Raw genomic sequence first — 19,749 nt, forward strand, 5'->3', positions numbered from 1 at the left:
CAAACATGTGTCATGTTTCCTTCTATCTCTGCCTTAACATAAGGCCCGTATTAAAAAAAAAAATCTATTAATAGACTAAAGACTAAATCAAAGTTACTTAAGTGAATTGAAACTTCCAAAATTTCTTAGTTTAGGTTAATATAGGAAAGTGGCCACCCTGGCTGTTTGTATTGTTTTGAAACAAACTTCTTAAAGGAGACAGAATACACAGCAGGCATTCTGTTTTGTCTGAATTTATTGAGATCTTTTGAGGTATTCTAATTACATATGAGTTTTAGCACTGTGTTTATTTACAAACAGCAATCAGTGGTCTCCATTTGTGATTCCTTATCCTGTCTAAACATTGGATTACACCTTCTCAAAGCTTATCTCACTTAACTTTCTCAATAATCCTGTTAGCAGGTATCCTGTTTGTTAGTTCTGTTGGTTATATGGCAGCTCAACAAAGTCCCCTAACATGCCCAGGATGACAGCTAAGGACAGTGTAGCCAGGACTCAGACTCAGGTTTGACTCCCAAGGTCATGATGCTACACAAAGTTTCCTGTGTGTCTACAATAAACTGGACAGTTCTGGGCTTAGAATTTTCTTACTGACCTGGGTTCCATCTGCTTCTGTTTTGAGAAGGTCACTGGATGAGAGCTGGTTGCAGTAGAGGCCTGTGTGTCTCAGTGCTGGATCATTTATCTATTAAAGGTAAGTACAAGACCAAATTACAAGCTAGTTGTTTAAGTTGAAGACCAAATGTAAAACAATCTCACTGACAGAAAAGTAATAGGAGGAGAGCAGAAATAAAAAGCTTAGCAATTTACTGTGCTGTCAGAAGTCAGGACAGTGGTTCCCTTGGTTGGAGTGGAGAGAGAGAGATGTAAGGGAGTGTGGGGAGAACCTCAGGTGCTGCTGGTAATGTTCTGTTTCTTGATCTAGGTGATAGTTACAAAGGTGTGTTCTGTTTGTAAAAATTCATCTTGTTGTATACTTTTCTATATATTCTTATATATGATACTTCAATAAAAAGTTAATTCACACACACAAAAGTTAATTAGCAAGACTTCCACTTCCAGTCAAGATCCAAAGTATATGAAATGAAAGCAGTAAAGACACTGGACAAAGGCAATGAAGGAAAGCTGTTCCTAAGGGTTGGGGAACAATTGAGATAAGTTCTACCACTGCACCAGCCTACTGCCTAGACAGAATTTTCAGGCTGCAGCATGAGAAAAGGGAACCCAGAAAGAGCCTGGCTGGCTCCCTGAGTTGAGAAGATAGAGCTAGAATTCAAGGGCAGAAGAGAGAGAACTGTAGAGAGAGAAAGCTCTGAAGATCTGCAGAGGGTCCCCTCAAGTCTGCAGCTTAGTACTCCTCAGCTAGCTAATGGATGTTAGGGAACTACCCAAAGCAGAGGAAAGAAGCACCAAGAAAGATTTACGTGGAATAATTCCCAAAGATCACTCAGAGCGGGGAATAGGTCCTGATCCCACCAGCCAGGGTGGAAAACATCATAACTCATGTAGTATCAGGAAACGTACTAGTACGATTTTGCTTTACTAGCAGGGTAAAATTAGCTTATACTAAATACTGTTCTGGTCCTACTAAGCAAAAAAGCAAGACCTGAAAGGATCAAACTGTTTATTTCCAAGTAATTTAACCATTTCCCAAAACAAACCTCAATAATATTTATAGGAACAAAAACAAGGTAAAATTCATATATCTGGCATCCAGTAAAAAATACCAGGTATGCAAAGTAGCAGAAAAATATGACCCATAATGAAAGGAAAAATCAGTCAATTGAAATCAACCCCCAAATGACACAGATGATTGAAGTGACAAGCAAGAATACTAAGACAGTTATTATAATTGTATTCCCTATGTTCAAGAAGATAGAGGAAAGTGATCATGTTAGAGATATGGAAGATATATAAAGGATTCAAAGTGAACTTCTAAAGATAAAAATGTCTGAGGTGAAGAATATACTAGATAAAATTAACAGATCAGACATTAAAAAAGAAAAAGATCAGTGAGTCTGAAGTTATCACAGTAGAAACTATCCAAAATGAAACACAGAGGAAAAAATGACTGATCTCAAACCCCCTAAAAAACCTCCAAGCTGAAAATCAGTGAGCTGTGGGATGATTTCCAGTGGTCTAGAATATGTGTAATTAAAGTCTCTGAAGGAGATGAGGCGGTTGGTGACAGAAAAAAATATCTGAAGAAATAATGGCAATATTTTTCCAGACTTGATAAAAAATTATACACTCATGAATCAAGAAGCTCACTGAACACCAAGCACAAGAACCATGAAGAAAATCACACTAAGGCATATCGTAATCAAACTGCTTAAAACCAGCGATAAAGAGAATAATCTTAAAAGCTTAGAGACAGAAAAAAATCAATCATGTACAAAGGAACAAAGATAAAATGATAGCTGATATCTTACCAGAAATACTGCATTGGAGCAACATCTTTAAAGTACTGAAAGCTAAAACTACCAATCTAGAATTCAAGGAAAAGAACTTTCAAAGATGAAGGTGAAACAAAAACTTTTTCAGATATGTGAAACCTGAAAGAATTCATCACCAGCAGACCTGCACTATAAAAAATGTTAAATGAAGACCTTTGGGCAGAAGGCAAATGATACCAGATGGAATTCTGGATCTACACCAAGGAATGAAGAACACTGGAGATAACTACGTGGGGAAATATAAAAAGCTACTTATTCAAATTTTTAAAAATATAACTGACTATTTAAAGTAAAAATACTACTGACAGAATATTGTGGGGTAACATTGTAAAATGATTATAAATCAATAAAAAATGTTAAATAAAATAAAATAAAAGTTGAGCAAACTAAAACAAACAAACAAACATATATAGACATGATATGTATGACCACAATAGCACGTAAGGGGAGAAATGGAAATAAACTGTTGTGAGATTCTTATATTTATAAGAGGTGATATAATAGCACTTGAAGGTAGATAGTGACAAGTTAAAGATGTATACTATAAACTCTGAAGCAACCACTAAAACAACAAACAAAAGTTATATATAGTTAATAAGCCAACAAAAGAGATAAAATGAATTAAAATATTCAATTAAACCAAAAAAGGCAAGAGACGGGACAAAGAGGAGACAATAAGATGAGCGATAGAAACCTTTAATATCGATATCAATAATCACATTAAATGTAAATGGGCTAACCACTCCAATTAAATGGCAGAGACTGTCAAATTGAATAAAAAAGCAAGACTCAACTATATAAGAAATACACTTTAAATGTAATATTCTTTTACCTAATTCATTATATTTTTTATTATTTTCTATTAATATACCAGAGGACAGTGAATAATTCTAATAACTGAATAACAACAAGGACAAGAAATAATCCTATTTAGTTCTTTTATTGTGCTATAATATATGGATCACTAAGTTGTTGGTTTTTTCCTTGCTGACTTTCTTAGGCTTACTATAAAATAGATGGGGAATAGATTTTTTAAAAAATTCATATCAAAAAGGAATTCTATAGAAAAGGTAATCAGTGTTTACATGTTTTTAAGACGTGCTATAAATTATGGCTATGTTGTCCTAGCCCAGACACAATAGTCTACTTTGCAGTTGCTGACAGAATAGTGACAAGGAGTTACCCCAATGATTCTCTTAAATATCACTTTGAATTTAATCATTCTCTCCTTAAAAATTTTTAGATGATTCTAAGATAAACTAAACATTTAGATGGCCTGCCACATCCCTAAAAATGTTACCATGTAAATCTGATCTAAATATAATACAAATATCCCCTTAACACTCATTAGGCTTTTCAATATCTATTCCCGCCTAGGTCATGCTGTGATAACCAGTCTTAGGGTTCTTTTCTACTTCTTCCTTTAGGCAAATTTTCCACAAAGCCTTTCCTAAACAGACCATTTTTCAGTGGTTAATTGCATATACCCCTAATCTGACAGAAGTATATGTATGGTCCTATGGGTGTCCATCTCTTACATAGCTATTTCCTCTTATTATGCAACTAATCCTTTGTTCATGTTGTGTCTCCCCAGCTTGTTAATATCTCCCACAGAGCTATCTTTGTACGTAGTAAGTACTCAGTTTGTTGAACTGAAAGGGAGAAATGGAGAAAATGTGTTTTGAATATAAAGGGGTAAGTTTCAAATCAATGTACTATACATATCATTTTACAATAAATATAAAATACTAAAATCTCGTGAGACTAAAACCTTATAAGGTCTGTCAAAATTTCCATTGTATATCTTTATAAATAGTAATAATCAAAAGATAGTGGGAAAGAATAAAGAAGTGATTATTTCTGATGAGTAATTGTGAACATACTTGATTTTCCTTGGAAAAGTGAATTGTAGTGTGGTGTGTGTGCATGTGTAGCAAGTGTGCCAGTTGTGCCACTTACCTGCTCAGGGCAAACAGTGTTCATTCCTGGCATCTGCAAAGAGCTCATTTGCATCTGGCCCATCATTGGGTTCATGTTCTGAACATTTGTGTTTCCACCAGCCATGGACACGGTGATGCTCATATTGTTGTACACTCCTGGCTGTGCAGGCGTGGGCTGGTTCTGGACAGCTTGACTGAACACACTGTTAACTCAAAAACAATGCCAATTACATCCACTGATCATGAACATGGGAAGAATGTGACTTGGACTCTTTTTCTTACTTATTAGACTGAATTCCAAAGAAAATATTTTACATTCTTAGGTTACATGTAAGACTTTTTATCTTATTACAATATATAAGAACTAAGTATCATTCAGATGCATTCTAAACTCTGCCCAAGGGGTTTAATAACTTAAAAGAGCTCATTTTAAGTTACAGTTATGTGGTCTAGTATCAGAGTTGTTAAGCTTCAATTATCTGAATAAGAAGGGAAATTTTCCACATAAGTACATCTTTCAGATAACTGAAGTTTACCCACTTAATAATCAAAATCATTCTAAAATGTATTACACTATTTTATCCTCTTAAACAAGGAATATCTATTTAAGCAAAGTGCCTAGCATATATACCAATCTTCAATAAATGTTCTCTGAATAAATTAACAAAGAAGTGAATGATTCAAAGGTAGCATTCTTCTTATATTGTGATTGCTTGTGTATCCTCTTAGTAAGGGGAAGATGGTGTCATGTTCCATTTATTCCTTGTCTCTAGTAATAAGTGACACATAGCAGGCACTCAGTAAATATTTCATGAATGAATGAATTGTGGACATGGGTTATTACTCAGTGCTGCCAACTGATGAGGTTCAGACTACTTTTTATTAATAGATTTTTACTGTGTCTATACCAGTGTTTTTAGAAGTGTAATTCAGAGACCATCTGCAAGAGAATTTCCTGGGATTCATTGAAAATTGAGACTCTCAGGCCTTACCCCAGCCCTAATGAACCATATTTTCTAGGGGTGGGCATGGAAAGCTGCATTTCTAACTATTTATGCACATTAAAATTCAAAAGCCTTTATTCTGTGTCCTATTGCTTGCTGTCACTTCTCAAGGTTTTAGCTTCTGGCTACTTTCAATATGCTATAAACTAAGCAGAAACCAGAAATACATAACCAGATATTTTTATTTGCAAAATTTAATGTTTTTGAAGGTTTCAAAGGTCTTCTCAAGCCTAAAAATAGCTTCATGTCTTTTCTAGGAAGCAAAATGCAAGGGCAGTTATGGTTATCAGAAGGCTTGTTTGACAGACTCTCTTCCTCATCGCCAAATTCTGGACTGTCATTATGCCAAAGATTTCAGATGTTAAGCCAATTTCTATTAGTAGGTAGAACAGTATGGAATAAACTCCAAATAAATACATCTTGAAACTTTATATCTGAACCTTCCAAATTCTAAGTGATAACAGATACAACTAAAGGAAAATAATATGAATTGTGTCTTTTGTAAGTTCTACAAAACACCAAATGCTTTATGATTATCAATTTTTAAACAATAAGCTACTGGTAAAATTCCACCTATTTAATGTTAATTCTGAAGAATTTGATTTCAAAAATTATTTATCCCACCAATAGTTTATCTATTTCTTGCTAGCTCTTGAGAGGTAAGCAGGATGTACTGACATTTATGGTTTCCGGTAGATTAAAGTAATCATACTGAAATTAACAAGCTGAGAAACAGCCTATTCATCATGTCTGAAGAAAAGTAGTGAATTTCCCCCAAGTAATTATAAAATACAAATGCTCAAAGAAAATTATATGCCTAGGAAATGGTCAATAATGCATCTGTGGACCATTAATGTCTGCACAGTGTGTATGCTTGTCAGACAGTGTCCCCACAACTGAAGGTGAGAAAAAAACCTATTAGTCTACTGCCCATTTTCTAATGAGAACATTTCTGCCTTAGACAGTGCTCATTTGTCAACTGATACATAGATCACCACTGTGGAGACAGAGGGCTATGTAAGCTAATGCATACAGAAGCTTCAAGGACTGCAATGATGTCACACTTAGTGAAAAAATTTAGGATTTAATTTCTTTTCAAATTTATATGTGGGACTGTATATTAGCTTAAGTTCTTTCAAACTGCTCCTGCCAATAGTTCCATTTTAGTTTCTTCCATCATGGGAAGAAGACCAAGCCCTTCCACGGCATCAATCACTGTTCCAGGTTCTGGAATGAACTGTGAGGTTTAAGGGCACCTTAGGCCCAATGTGCGAAGGATCCTTCCCTTAACCTGCTTTCCTGATTGGCCTCGTGGCAGTCATCATAGTTTCCTTAAGCTAGCACCAGGTATTTGGTAGCCCCTGAATTGTGGGGGGGAAAGAGAAAGATGAAGACAAAGTGGGTTCCACAGATATTGTAGGAATTAACAAGCAGGGAGGAGTTCCTGGTCAAGTAACTCTGAGAAAAAAAGGGTTAAAGAACAGTCCTTCACCTTTAAAATGCTAGTAAGCCCTGGGATTCCCCTCTGTGACTAGAATTACACCAAAATACTGCCTGGTTCCAGGACAAATAGGTTTGGTTGACCCTTTATTTCTCTTGCCACCGGAGAGATAATGAAAAAGAATCACATTACACCCTCTCTGAACTCTATTACATCTGTTACATCAATCTGCTTAATGATTCTTTATTTAATGTTTTACTTCTCTCCAACTTACTCCTGTCACCAACGACACTCTTGGCCGTTTTCCCCTGTTCCTTATAGTATCCTGCACTGTGTGAAAGAGACAGTGAGTGGTCATAAACTATACACTGTCTGTGTTGCCTAATAAGCTTTTATACATGAACCAAAGAAGCAAGTGTGAACGTTTGAAAAGCTGGTGATAACTATTTTCTTTTTCAAATGATGTGGGAAAGTCAAAGTTCACAGAAACTGCTGAAGTACAACAGAAACTCAAGTCCATATTGAATCAGAATCCAAGAAATGATTCAGGAAGCAATAGGGAATCTCTGTACTTATCTGTTCAACAGATGTATATTAAGTGCTTACCTGTTCTAAAGGATGGACATACAGAAGTAAACAAAAACAATGCCCTTGCTCTTCTGATGCTTATATTCTAGTTGGAGGAGACAGGCCATAAACAGACAATGTATCAGGTGATAAGCATGATAAAAAGCAATACAGGGAAAGGATGGACCAAGAAGTGGGGAATGGTGTTTAGAAATGATGGTCAGGGAAGTTTAATATGGTGACATTCGATATCTGTGTCTAATAAGGTGACATTTAGGAGAGACTTGAAGTGTGAGAGAGCAAACCGAGTGGCTACTGAGAGAAGAACATTCCAGCAGAGGGATTTAAAAATGCAAAGGCCCTGAGTTTGCAATGTACTTGGCACATCTGAGGAACAGAAGAATAAACAGAAGCCAGTGTGGCAGAGTGAGTGATGAGAATAGCAGATGAAGTCAGAGAGATATCCAGGAGCAGAATTAGGTAGGGCGTCATAGGCCCTATACGGTATTTTGAATAAGTTGGAGAGTTTTGAGTAAAGGACTGACACGCTCCTCAGGTTTTAAAAGCATCACTCTGGCTACCACGTGGAGACTACACTGTAGTGTAGCAAGGGTGGAAGCAGGGAGAAAGGAGGCCACTGCAATGGTCCAGGGAAAGGATAATGCTGGCTTACACTAAAGTGTATAAATAGGACAGGTAAGGAGTGAGAGCTGCTAAGAAGCTGATGTGATTTGCTGATGGATGTTTGATGTGGGATGTGAGACGAAGAGAAAAGGTATTCTTTTGAATAACTGGAATGGAGTTGTTTACTGAGATGGGGAAAAGTAGGAGAGGAGCAGGTCTGGGGGAGTAAATCACTTTAGTCTTTGCCACGTCAAGTTTGAGATGCCTATTAGACTTCTAAGTGGAGATGCTGATTATGCAGTTGTATATACAGTATGTGTTCAGGGAGAAGTCTGTGCTAGGCACTTAAATTTGGGAGTCATGAGCATAGAGACAGGCATTATATCAGTAAGACTGAATGATATAACCACAAGAGCAAGTAGATAAGGGGAAGAGGTCCTAGAATGAGCTCTGAGGCCCTCAAATGGAGATCAGGGAGGTGAGGAAGATCCAGCAGAGACTGAGAAATAGGAGGAGAATCACCTTTTTCAGGAAAGTCATTCCAGAAATCAAATGAAAAAAAGAGCTTCAAGAAAGAGTAAATGCTCAAATATGTCAAGTGCTACCAATGATTGCATTTGACATTGTAGAGGACATTAACAACCTTGGCAATACTTTTGGTGGAATGAAAGCCTGATCAGTTCAATAAGGAACGGAAGGAGAGGAAGTGATGGAGTATCATCTTCTAGGGAATTTAACTGTGAAGGGGAGCAGATCTGTCAGTATGACTGTATTTTTTCTCAAGGCACATTTAAATGCTTAGGTGTAGGTATGAAGCAAGAGCTGAGTTGGATTTCATTAGGAAGCATTTTGCTAGGAACAAGTGCAACAGAAGGAGAGCTGGCAAGCTGAGAGTGCCTGTGAGGGAGTAACTGTAACGATGGACCATGGAATCTAAAGTAACTTTAGGAAGCTGGGATCAGAACACAGTACAAGACTAAATTCTTGCACATCACAGAGACTCTTCTATTTCTACCTAGTTTACACCAGTCCTCACTGAGAGCTACACAGTTCTCTAAAGTAAGATTTCCTCCCTCACCTTTCAATGAACTTTAAGAGAATACCGTCTTAAGTTTTCAACTTTAACTACCTTACTTATTATGTTGTCAGATCAAACAGTTTCCCTGTCATTAGAGCCAAGACACAACCAAATTAAAACCCTTATAAAATTCAAGTGATGTGTGAAAAGTTCAGCAGCCAGGATCTGGGAGAAAATGACTTTAGTAAAATAATTCTAAGCAAAATAGGCAAGATGAGGCCACTGAAAATCTAAAGATTCAAAAAGCTGCATAAGGCAGGATACCCTGAGAAGACTTAAAACCTCTATTGTTGCTGTGAAATCCTTCAAACAGAGAAGAGTGAAATTCATGTACCTACTGAATTCTAACATTTTACCATTCTTGCTTTAGATTTTTAAGATTTTTAATTATTTTTATAAAGAATGACTTTTTAAAAAATACTTATTCCTACATCTGTCCAAGGGAAGCTCTGTTACTCGCTGGACTCAATCATACTCTTCAGGTGTGCTGGGATAGGATGAAAGGTTGGGGGCCACTACGTCACTTTTCTGTTCTATAAACACAAAGCTTGTCTTAAAAAGGACTTGAAACTTAAAGAATTTAAAAATCACTATTTGCTGATACCATAAAATTCAGCTCCCTGAATTTGCAAGTGGGCAGTAGCCAACAATCTTTTATTTGGCTTGTGAAAGCACGGTTTTTCTTATGTGCTGCAGAGTATCAGGGATGCTTATCTGTAAAAACTGCCCTCTTACTTGTTTCCCATTGCTCCTTGCTGCCAGGCCTTCATGTCTGGTGACTGGTAGCCAGAAGTGGGTGGATTCTGCTGGAGCAGAGAGCTCTGAGGAGGAGGGATTGGCATCGGCACCATGGAGCTCCCCGGGCTTAGAGATGGAGCAAAGCTGGCCTCACCTTGGGGAACCATTCCTACAAATTGACACAAATTAATTTATGTGAATACACTATACATTTATTAACCCATAAAAAAAACCCAGAAGGATCCACCATAACATAGTTAGAAATAGTTTATTCAATAGAATAGGGAAAAAATTTCAATCTCTTAAAAATAAAACAGGAAATTTCAGTAAAAACAGATAGATAAACCAATGTATGAAATAAACTTAGAAGAATGCTTCCAGTCACTAAGATACTGATTTGGGTACCATGATTATGTATGATTTCCTAGTCTATTCTTTTTTTTCTTGCATGAATTTTTAAGTGTAAAAAGCAGATATGAACATACATGAAAGATTACTTGCATAATAAAAATAAGCTGAAAAGGATATGAGATGATAGATGTTCACTAAACTTAGGATAATCATTTCATAATGTATGTTAAGTCAAATCATTATGCTGTATACATTAAACTTACACAGTGCTGTATGTCAATTATATCTCAGTAAAACAGGAAGAAAAAATGAATAAGTCATGGAGATGTACTGTACAGCATAGTAATTATAGTTAATAATACTGTATTGTGTATTTGGAAGTAGCTAGGAGAGTGGATATCCACTTGAAAGTTCTTATCATGAGAAAAAAATTTTAACTGTGTATGGTGATGCATGTAAATGAACTTATTGTGGTGATTCTTTTGCAACATATACAAATTTCAAATAATTATGTTGTACACCTGAAACTAATATAACGTATCAATTATAAATCAATAAAAATAATTTTAAAAATCTTTAAAAAGTAAGTTGAAAAGGGAAAAAGGTAAGAAAAATCCACGCAGAAAATGAAAAGTGAGAGAGTTCTGTCGGACACTCCTCAGCTGTCTTTATGGTCCCTTCTTCCCTTGTCTTTTTTTCCTTTAAGCTTTATTGAGATATAATCTACACAGCATCAAAGTCACCCATTGAACTGTATAAGTCAATAACTTTTAGTACATTTATAAAGTTGTTCAACCATCACCACAATCCAGTTTAGACACCTGGTCACCCCCAAATTCCCTCGTGCTTGTTTGTAGTCAATCCCCACTCTCACCTGTAGCCTCAGGCAGCCACTGATGTGCTTTCTGTCTCTACAGATTTTCCTCTTATTGGAAACTTCATATAAGTGTAATTATGTGAGGTATTTTTTTGTCTGGCATCTTTCACTCAGAATAATGTTTCTGAGTTCAACCACTCTGTAGCATTTATCAGCAGTTTGTTCCTTTTTATTCAGGATGATGCTTATTAGCAGCCATTGATGTAACTGTGTTGAAAATCAACTGACCATAAAAGGAAGGGTTTATTTATGGACTTTTTGTTCTGTTGCTGTAATCTGTATGTCTATAGTGGTACTAATACCTCACAGTCTTGATTGTTGTAGCTTTATGATAATTTTTGAAGCTTGCAGTCATCAAACTTTGTTCTTCATTTTCAAAATTATCTTGGCTACTCTAGGTCCTTTGTATTTCTATATATTAGGAGAAGCTTATCAATTTCTCCAAAAAGCATGTTGATATTTTTGATAAGGATTGTGTAACTAGAAGATCAATTTGGAGTAAATTACCATCTTTTTAGTATTTTTCTGATTTCATTTTGTGTAGTTTCCATTGTTGTATCTTCAAGTCCACTAACTTTTTCTTTTGTAATGCCTAATCTGCTGCTTACCCCACCCAGTATATTTTTCATCTCAGACATTGCAGTTTTTATCTCCAGAAGTTTGATTTTGGTTTTATTTATATCTTTCATACCTTCAGTGAACATGTTCAAGCTTTCCTCTAGCTTCTTACACATACGTAACAAGTGCGTGATTTATAATTGTCTTAATTCTATCACCTGTATCATTTTCTGAGTTGGTTTTGATGACTGATTTTTCTCATTATTAGTTTTATTTCCCTGTATCTCTGAATGCCTGGTAATTAAAAAATTCAGATTCCAGGCTTAGTGAATTTTACCTTGTTAGGTGCTGAATTCTTTAAATTTCTTTAAGTCTAAATTTACGTGGTAACAGTTTTAGTTCTTTTGGGTCTTGTTCCTACAGAGTCAAAAGCAGGGTGTAGTCTGGTGCTTATTTTGCCTTGCTCCTGAGGCAAAGACATTTCTGAGTATTCTACTTGACACCTATGAATTCTGAGGTTTTCTCAGAAGAAGAAATGAACCTGTGTGAACTCTGAAGCTGTTCCTTCTAATCTTTTCAGGTGGTTTTCCCTGGCCTTGGTTTGTACACATACACACTGATCAGTTCTCAACTGAAGACCTGAGCAGGACCCTCTCCACATCCTTGTGGTTCTCTCTTTGTATGGTTCTCTCCTCTCTGGTTCTGTGCCCTGAAACCTCTACCTGCCATGGTTTATCTGGACTCCAAAATCCATTGCCTCAACTCTTGGAAACCACTTGCTCCTGTTGGATTCCCTCTCCCTGCATCACAGTGTAGGCAATTTCTAGAACTACTGTTTGACATTTTTTGTTTGTTTCAGATGGAAAAATAAATCTGGCCCCTGTTACTCCATCTTGACCACAAGTGGAAGTCTCTAAGAATTTAAAAGAGCAAAAATGGGTCTCTTTTTATGTTTTCTGTTATGCTTTGCATTTTTTCTTTTTTTCCTAACAAAATATATTTCACAGTTAAATAGTACTGAGGTATAGACAGTTATAAAGGTGCAGGAAAAAGAATGTCATAATTTGATTACCCATAATTTAGTATAATTCCTTCAAATCTTCCTCTATAAAGTCTCACATAATTTTGTGACCTGCTTCTTTCCCTTATCATTATATCAGAAGCATGTTTCTTGCCCTTAATGTCTCTTTGTAAACATAACTGTAGATGCCTTTGTAATATTTTGTGTTCTGTCATTATTAATACAATGCCTTTTCTCTTTTTTTGTTTGGTTAATCTGACCCGAGATGTGTTAATTTATTCACTTTGTTTTCTATAGGCTACAATTTAAAAAATATTTAACATTTTCCATGTAAGTTGAAACAACTGTAGACTTTTTATAGTTTTTCCTTTCACTAAATATTTACTTCTTTTCTTGGTAAAGTTTATGTAAATAAAGCTACATATTTTCTCTGCTTCCTCCATAAGTAATTTAATCTCGTAAACAATTTTGACTTTGAATTTATGGAGAAATTATTTTTTCATTTATGACTCTAGAGGGTGGGTTTTTCCTACATCATCTTCATTTTTATATTTACAGTCTTTGCATTAATTCCACATTTTAAATATTAACTCTTCTGGTTGTGATCCTTAAAAAAAACTTGTCTGTTCCTAATGCATTTTTTACTTTATTTACAATGAAATAATTTCTTTCAGGAAAAAAATTTATATGTGAGGGGGAGAAAGATACTTATCACATTCTGGATATTACTCTGTGGGGTCAAAGTTAAACAATAAATAAGACTGCAAGTACATCAGCATGCTTTTTGACTTTTCTTTCTGGCCTCATCTCACATTCTAACTGCCCATGTTTCCCTTATCAGATGACCTAGTTTCAGAAGAAAGAACCAGTCTGTGAATAACGAATCTGAAGGGGTAGTTAGAGTTCTGGGCCTAGTTCTGCCACTACACTGGATCTCAGATTCTTTGGACCAGATAATCTTGTTCCTTCTAGTTTAAAAATTCTACAATTCTGTCTTTGTCTAGATTATGCTGTCTCCCTGCTGGACAATAAATAGCATCACAGACATCTGGCAGCAACTAGAATTAGGACTCATTCTTATACTAAAAGATTCATTGAGCATCTACTCTCCCCACAGACCACTATGCTATCAGCATTTGAGAAAGATTTAAAAAAAAAAAAAGGTCATACTTTGCTCACTCAAGGAGACTGCTCTTTAAAAAGAAAGGAAGCTGTTGAACAACTGTCCATAAGATGGGGTGGTGAGTGCTTGTGATCAGGAGCATCAGGGAGGGCTTACCAGAGGAGATACCTCTGAGAGGAGGGAGGGACAGGAATGAGACAGGTGAGGGAAGGACATTTTAGACAGAGGATACAGTATATACAAAGAGATGTAAGTAAAAGAGAGCAAGGTAGGTATTCTTTCTTGGAACTTGAGAGGTTTGTTAAGTTGGAACATTGAGACATGGAAGGAAGGGGAAATGGAGTTGATGACCCTAGCTCTGGACAAGTTTGGGGTGCTGGTGAAAAATTCAAGTGTGTCTGTCCAGCAGGCAGCTGTATACATGAGCTGGTTTAGAGACAGAGAACAGTGATCAGCGTGAAGGAGTAGACGAGATCACTCACGAGAGAGTGGAGTAGCATGTTTACTGCAGTTCACAGAAGAGGGAGCTCTGGATTGGCTTCAAGGAATTCATGAAATAGGTACAAAAACTTAAAAAAAAATTTTCCCTCCTATTTTCTTTGAATATTACCATAGTATAAAATAAATTTTAAATGTCTAATTCTGTTCTTGTGCACTCATTATCATGGCATGATAGACAAGAAAAATTTTCTGTTTTCAGAAATAAAAGAAAGACTACTCTGTCATTATTATCACCTACACATTTCTTCATTTACTTTGGGCCTATATTAAGCTAAAAGATGCCAAAGCAAAGGACTATAGCAAAGCTAATGTAGCCATCCTTTGGTTTTAGTATCATCAACTTTTTCTGAGAAGGGCTCATTAATAAATATTTTTGGTTTTGCAGCCCATAAGGTTTCTGTAAGAACTATATAACTCTACTGTGTGAAGTCAGCCATAGACAGCATGTAAACTAAAGAGCATGGTTGTGCTCCAGTAAAACTTTATTTATAAAAACATGGGTTTGTTATTTTGTTTTGTTTTGTTTTGTTTTTTGAGAAGGCTTGATTTGAAAAGGTTGGAATTTTTCCTGAACTTGAATTTTACCAACACAAAACTTGGTCTTGGAGCATTCTACCTGATTGTTGGAACAAGTTTATAACTTAGAGTAATGGAAGAAATGAAAAACATTGCATCTTTAAATGTTCTTATGCTCCCCAGAAAAACTAACAATCTTCCCCGTGTTATTTTCAGGCAGTTCATGGAAGACCTGAAAGCTCTGCCATTTTATTTCAGTCCAACTGGATGAAACACTACGCTCTCCACTGTACTCAGCTTCTGGGGTTTGACTGCAGTACAAATACTGATTTTATCAAAGACAAATTCTTACTTTGTGAAAAGTATATTTTGTCAATCAAAAATTGGACTGAAAGAAAAACTCAGGTACCAGATGGAGCACTTACGATGGATGGCAACACATCTGGTTATACTGTCTGGAGAGGAAGGAGCCCCACCCCCTCATTATCTCAATCAACTGCATTCTGTACTGACTTGCAAGAGATCAAAGACTAGATGCACAACCCTGAAGGAAATCTAGTCAACTTCACAGGAACTGAGGCTTTGGAGCACTGCCTTTCTCGATGGCTTTGTCAAGAAACAGGAGCAGGACAGAAGTTCTCCTTTCCTGGGTTTCCAGAGACAAAGTGTTAAAGAGCATGACTGAAAACTGACAGAAGTAGTTTTTTTAAAAATTAATTAATTAACTTTTTATTTAGGTATAATTGATGTGTAAGTTTCAGGTGTACAACATAGCGATTCACAATTTGTAAAGGTTATAGTCCATTTATAGTCATTATAAAATGTTGGCGAATTCCCTGTTTTATATAAGATATCCTTGTAGCTTATTTATTTTATACATAATAGTTTGTACCTCTTCATCCCCTATCCTAACCTGCCCCTCCCTCCTTCCCTCTCCCCACTGGTAACCACTAATTTGTTCTCTATATCTATGAGTCTGTTTCTTTTTGTTATATTCACTAGTTGTTTTTTTTTTTAAGATTCAACATGTAAGCGGTATCACACAATATTTGTCTTTCTCTGTCTGACTTATTTCATTTAGCAAAATACCCTCAAAGTCCATCCATATTGCTGCAAATGGCAAAATTTCATTACTTTTTATGGCTGAGTAGTATTCCATTGTATAATACACTATAGCTTCTTTATCCATTCATCTGTTGATGGACATTAAGGTTGCTTCCATATCTTGGCTGTTGTAAACAATGCTGCTATGAACACTAAGGTGCGTGTACCTTTTTGAATTAGTGTTTTCATCTTTTTCAAATATATACCCAGGAGTAGAAATGCTGGGTCACATGGCAGTTCTATTTTTAGTTTTTGAGAAGTACCATTTAAATTTTTTTTAAGAGAAAAGAATCCTTGGGGAATTTATTAATGTTTGGCTTATTTGTAGTTGTTTTTTTCTCCCAATGAATGAGATAAATCTTTAGAGTTAAGGTACTGCAATCAATATCATAAACACTACTAAGAATCTATTAGCTGTTTTGGCTAAGTTGCCATTTTGGAAGAGCAATGGGGAAATATAACTATGTAAGTCTTCTAATGTTAGAGTAAGTACTTCTATAGGCTAGAATAAAGTGAAGGAGCCTCGTCAAATTCTTTGCATACAGAAATCACGAGACACATGAAAATACGACTCTTTTGAAGGCCACTCCTGTTCAAACAATCTTATAATTAAAACATAGATTTATACTCCTTTTCTTACCCACACATATAGTGTGAGTGATATAAACCAGCCAAAGATGACTTCATTGTCTTGAGGACAAAGAAACTGATGTGGCATAATTTTGATTAAAATGTCTTAGAGAATTCTGATGCTCTCTGACACATGTTTCCCTAGATACTTAATTTAATAGTCAAAGGATTTTAGCACTTGTTGCCACCAGAATGAAAAGTCTAAATTGATTTGGCTGTCAAAGTTGATAAGCATATTGCCATGTAAAAAAATCTCTGTATGACTTCAACATTTTATTCAAGTCAAACAGCAGCCTTCTCACTGAAATTCATTTTAAAGCAGGCTTAAAATTTACCTTTTCTTTCATTTATAAAATGAAGGGATTATTTCCCAGGAATTTGCCATTAATTTTACATCAAAGTTTGATTAAACTTGGTAGATTAATGAAATGTGTTTTATTGCCCCTACCTATTAGAATCTCCAAGATAGAAGAAAAATTTTAAAAAGACATCATTACCCAGGACAAAGAGAATAGGAGAGAGACAGTGCAAATGCAAGACTGAAAAAGAACACATCTTTTGGAAGCCAGAAAGTTGCCTGATATTGCAGAGGAATAGCTTACAACCTAAGCAGCTAAGAGTGGTGACACCAATGAGAAGTCTAAGGTAGTTTGTGAAGACTGATTATCCTTGTGTAAACTATCAAAAACTCTCCAAGGTAATAAAAAAAACTATATGTAAATTTTGAGTTAATGTACTCACACCCATTGTCTGATGTGGAGTTTCATTAGATTCTTATAGGAACCCACAGAAGAAAGTAAGAAAGTTAGAATATGCTTTGCAGACAAAATGTCAAAAATTTTAGAGTCAGCCAGGTCCTTATGGAGCCTCCAATTTAATCATCTTAGCTGTCAATGAGAGATGAGCGTGAAACCACTCAACTATTTAGTGGCAAAAGCTAAGTCTAGAGCCTGGATCTCCTGACTCCCAAGTCAGCATCTCTCTCCTTCAGCAAATTGCCTCAATGTCAGTGAACTGAAACGCACTGAAGAGAGACCTGAGCCTGTATGTGGTGCAGTCATCCCTTGGTATCCATGGGGGATTGGTTCTAGAATCCTTGTGGATATCAAAATCCATGGATGCTCAAGTCCCTTATATAAAATGGGAAATACAACCTATATCCTCCCGTATTCTTTGAATCATCTCTAGATTACTTACAATATGTAATACAGTGTACATGCTATGTAAATACAATGTAAACAGTTCCCAGAGCATGGTAAATTCAAGTTTTGCTTTTAGGAACTTGCTGGTATTTATTTTTGGGGGGAATATTTTTGATGTAGGGTTGGTTGAATACACAGATATGGAACCTGTGGATACTGAGGACCGACTATACTTATAAAAGCAACATAAAGGTGCAATCCTCATACCTGATCCTGGATACTGGAAGACATTCTGCTGCATCTGAGGATTGATTCCAGTGCCAAACTGTCCCATGTTTCCTGTCATGCCTCTGTTCACCATGCTGTTGCGGTTGGCCAAGGATGCCTCAGGATTTGCTGCCAGTTGTGAAAATGGGCTAGGAGAAGCAGGTGGGGTTCCTGGATTTGTACCATAGTTTGGTGGGTAGGGGAACTGCTGTGGAGCACCCTGAGGAAGACGGGGGTTCCCCATTTGAACTGGCAGTCCAGATGAGGGAGGGAGGTTGTTCCCAAAGCTTTGTTGCCTCATTAGCATGGCTCTCTGCTGCTGTATTAGCTGCCTCTGTCGGTGCTGTTGACTGTACAACTCCCGCTGGCGCTGTGCCAACATCTGGGCATTCAGGGGTGGCTGAAGAGGAGAGAAAAACATTGTCTCTTACTGATATGGAAAGCTTACAGGATAAAGCCTACTAGCTTGGAGCAAAAGAATATGTAGCAATGATCAGTGCACAAGGGAAACTAGAGCAGAAAAGGAACAAAACCTCTTAAGTAAAGCCACAGGAGAGAAAATGAATTAAGTACATTTTATAAAGTCACACAGAACTGATAAAAAGTCAAAGAAAGTATACACTGATTAGTATGATAATACAGGCCATGAAAACTGTTAAGAGAAACATGAAAACCATAAAGAAGAGAAAGAAAATGTGCTCAATGACCTCTGTCTTATTTGGCATTAGGTTGGTAGGGGACGTTTCACTTTTTCATTTCCAAAAAATTTACTATGTTTCTAGTATGGAGAAAGTTACTTTTCCCTTTTCTCATGGGGATCATTTATTCCACTTTACTTAAAACAATAAAATGTGATTATAGGTGATTTTAATTTTTTTCATTATACTTTTCTGTATTCTCCAAATTATCTATAATGAACGTGCATTATCTTTACAATCAAAAAAACCTACAAATACCAATAAAAAAAGGAAGAATCAGAAACTCATGATCCAATGCCAAACAAATGACCACTTAAAAAGAAAACGATTAGAAACCAAATAATAAACAGAAATAAATGAATCCAGGTATTTTATATTATCACTACAGTACAAGACAGCTTCAGGCATTAGAGTGTTTTAATAGCTAAAATATTATAAATGATGAAGTGAGTGGTAAAATTTGGTTGAAGTCACTTTCTGGTTTAACTTGCAAAGCAACATGGCATGTCAGTAAAGCCTCCTTCACAAAACATTCATTCAGGCTGAGGAGCTGATTAAAGCATACAGCTCCACAAAAACAAAGCTGTCAACCAGATGCAGTCCGATCTAGAAGAAACTGTCGCAGGCTACTTCCTGACTGAAGTCATGTTTATGTGAAGTCCCAAAGTGGGGTCTCGGTTCCTTACAGCCTAATTATGCTTGCATGAGTGAACCAATAAGATTTTTAAGACAGAGAAACCCACATCTGGATCCATGAAGGTACTAGTATCTGCTGTTTAACAGCAGTTTCTATCAATGTTTATCTTTTTGGTTAGTATTCATCTAGGTCCATTTTATGGGGGGGGGAATAGCTCAAGTGGTAGAGTGCATGCTTAGCATGTATGAAGTGCTGGGTTCAATCCCCAGTACCCTCCCCAGAATAAATAAACCCAATTACCTTTCTCCAATCAAATAACACAATAACATTTTATGGAGAAGAGTTTTGTTTGAATTCTCTCTAAGATCCCTCATCTTCTAAATTTTTGTAGACTTGGTTAGGAAACCATAAAAAAGTGGTTGAAGCAAAAATATTAAAATATGTGCGGAAGTTGAGTAGGGAGTAAGCACTAGACA

The 19,749-nt window shown here is 36.2% G+C and overlaps 1 protein-coding gene across 11 annotated transcripts in view; it reads right to left on the reverse strand.

Moving 5' to 3' along the window:
- NCOA1 (nuclear receptor coactivator 1) overlaps nt 1-19,749 on the reverse strand; it is a 212,411-nt gene that overhangs the window by 5,626 nt on the left and 187,036 nt on the right. For all 11 annotated transcript variants that reach the window (XM_072938138.1, XM_072938139.1, XM_072938130.1 and 8 more), the window contains 4 exons: nt 17,939-18,338; nt 9,846-10,017; nt 4,416-4,599; nt 596-685 (listed from right to left, as the gene is read on the reverse strand). In XM_072938138.1, coding sequence (XP_072794239.1) covers nt 596-685; nt 4,416-4,599; nt 9,846-10,017; nt 17,939-18,338 — 846 coding nt within the window. The remainder of the gene's footprint in view (nt 1-595; nt 686-4,415; nt 4,600-9,845; nt 10,018-17,938; nt 18,339-19,749) is intronic.

Source organism: Vicugna pacos, chromosome 15, assembly GCF_048564905.1.
Source record: "Vicugna pacos chromosome 15, VicPac4, whole genome shotgun sequence".
In the NCBI taxonomy this organism is placed as follows: domain Eukaryota; kingdom Metazoa; phylum Chordata; class Mammalia; order Artiodactyla; family Camelidae; genus Vicugna; species Vicugna pacos.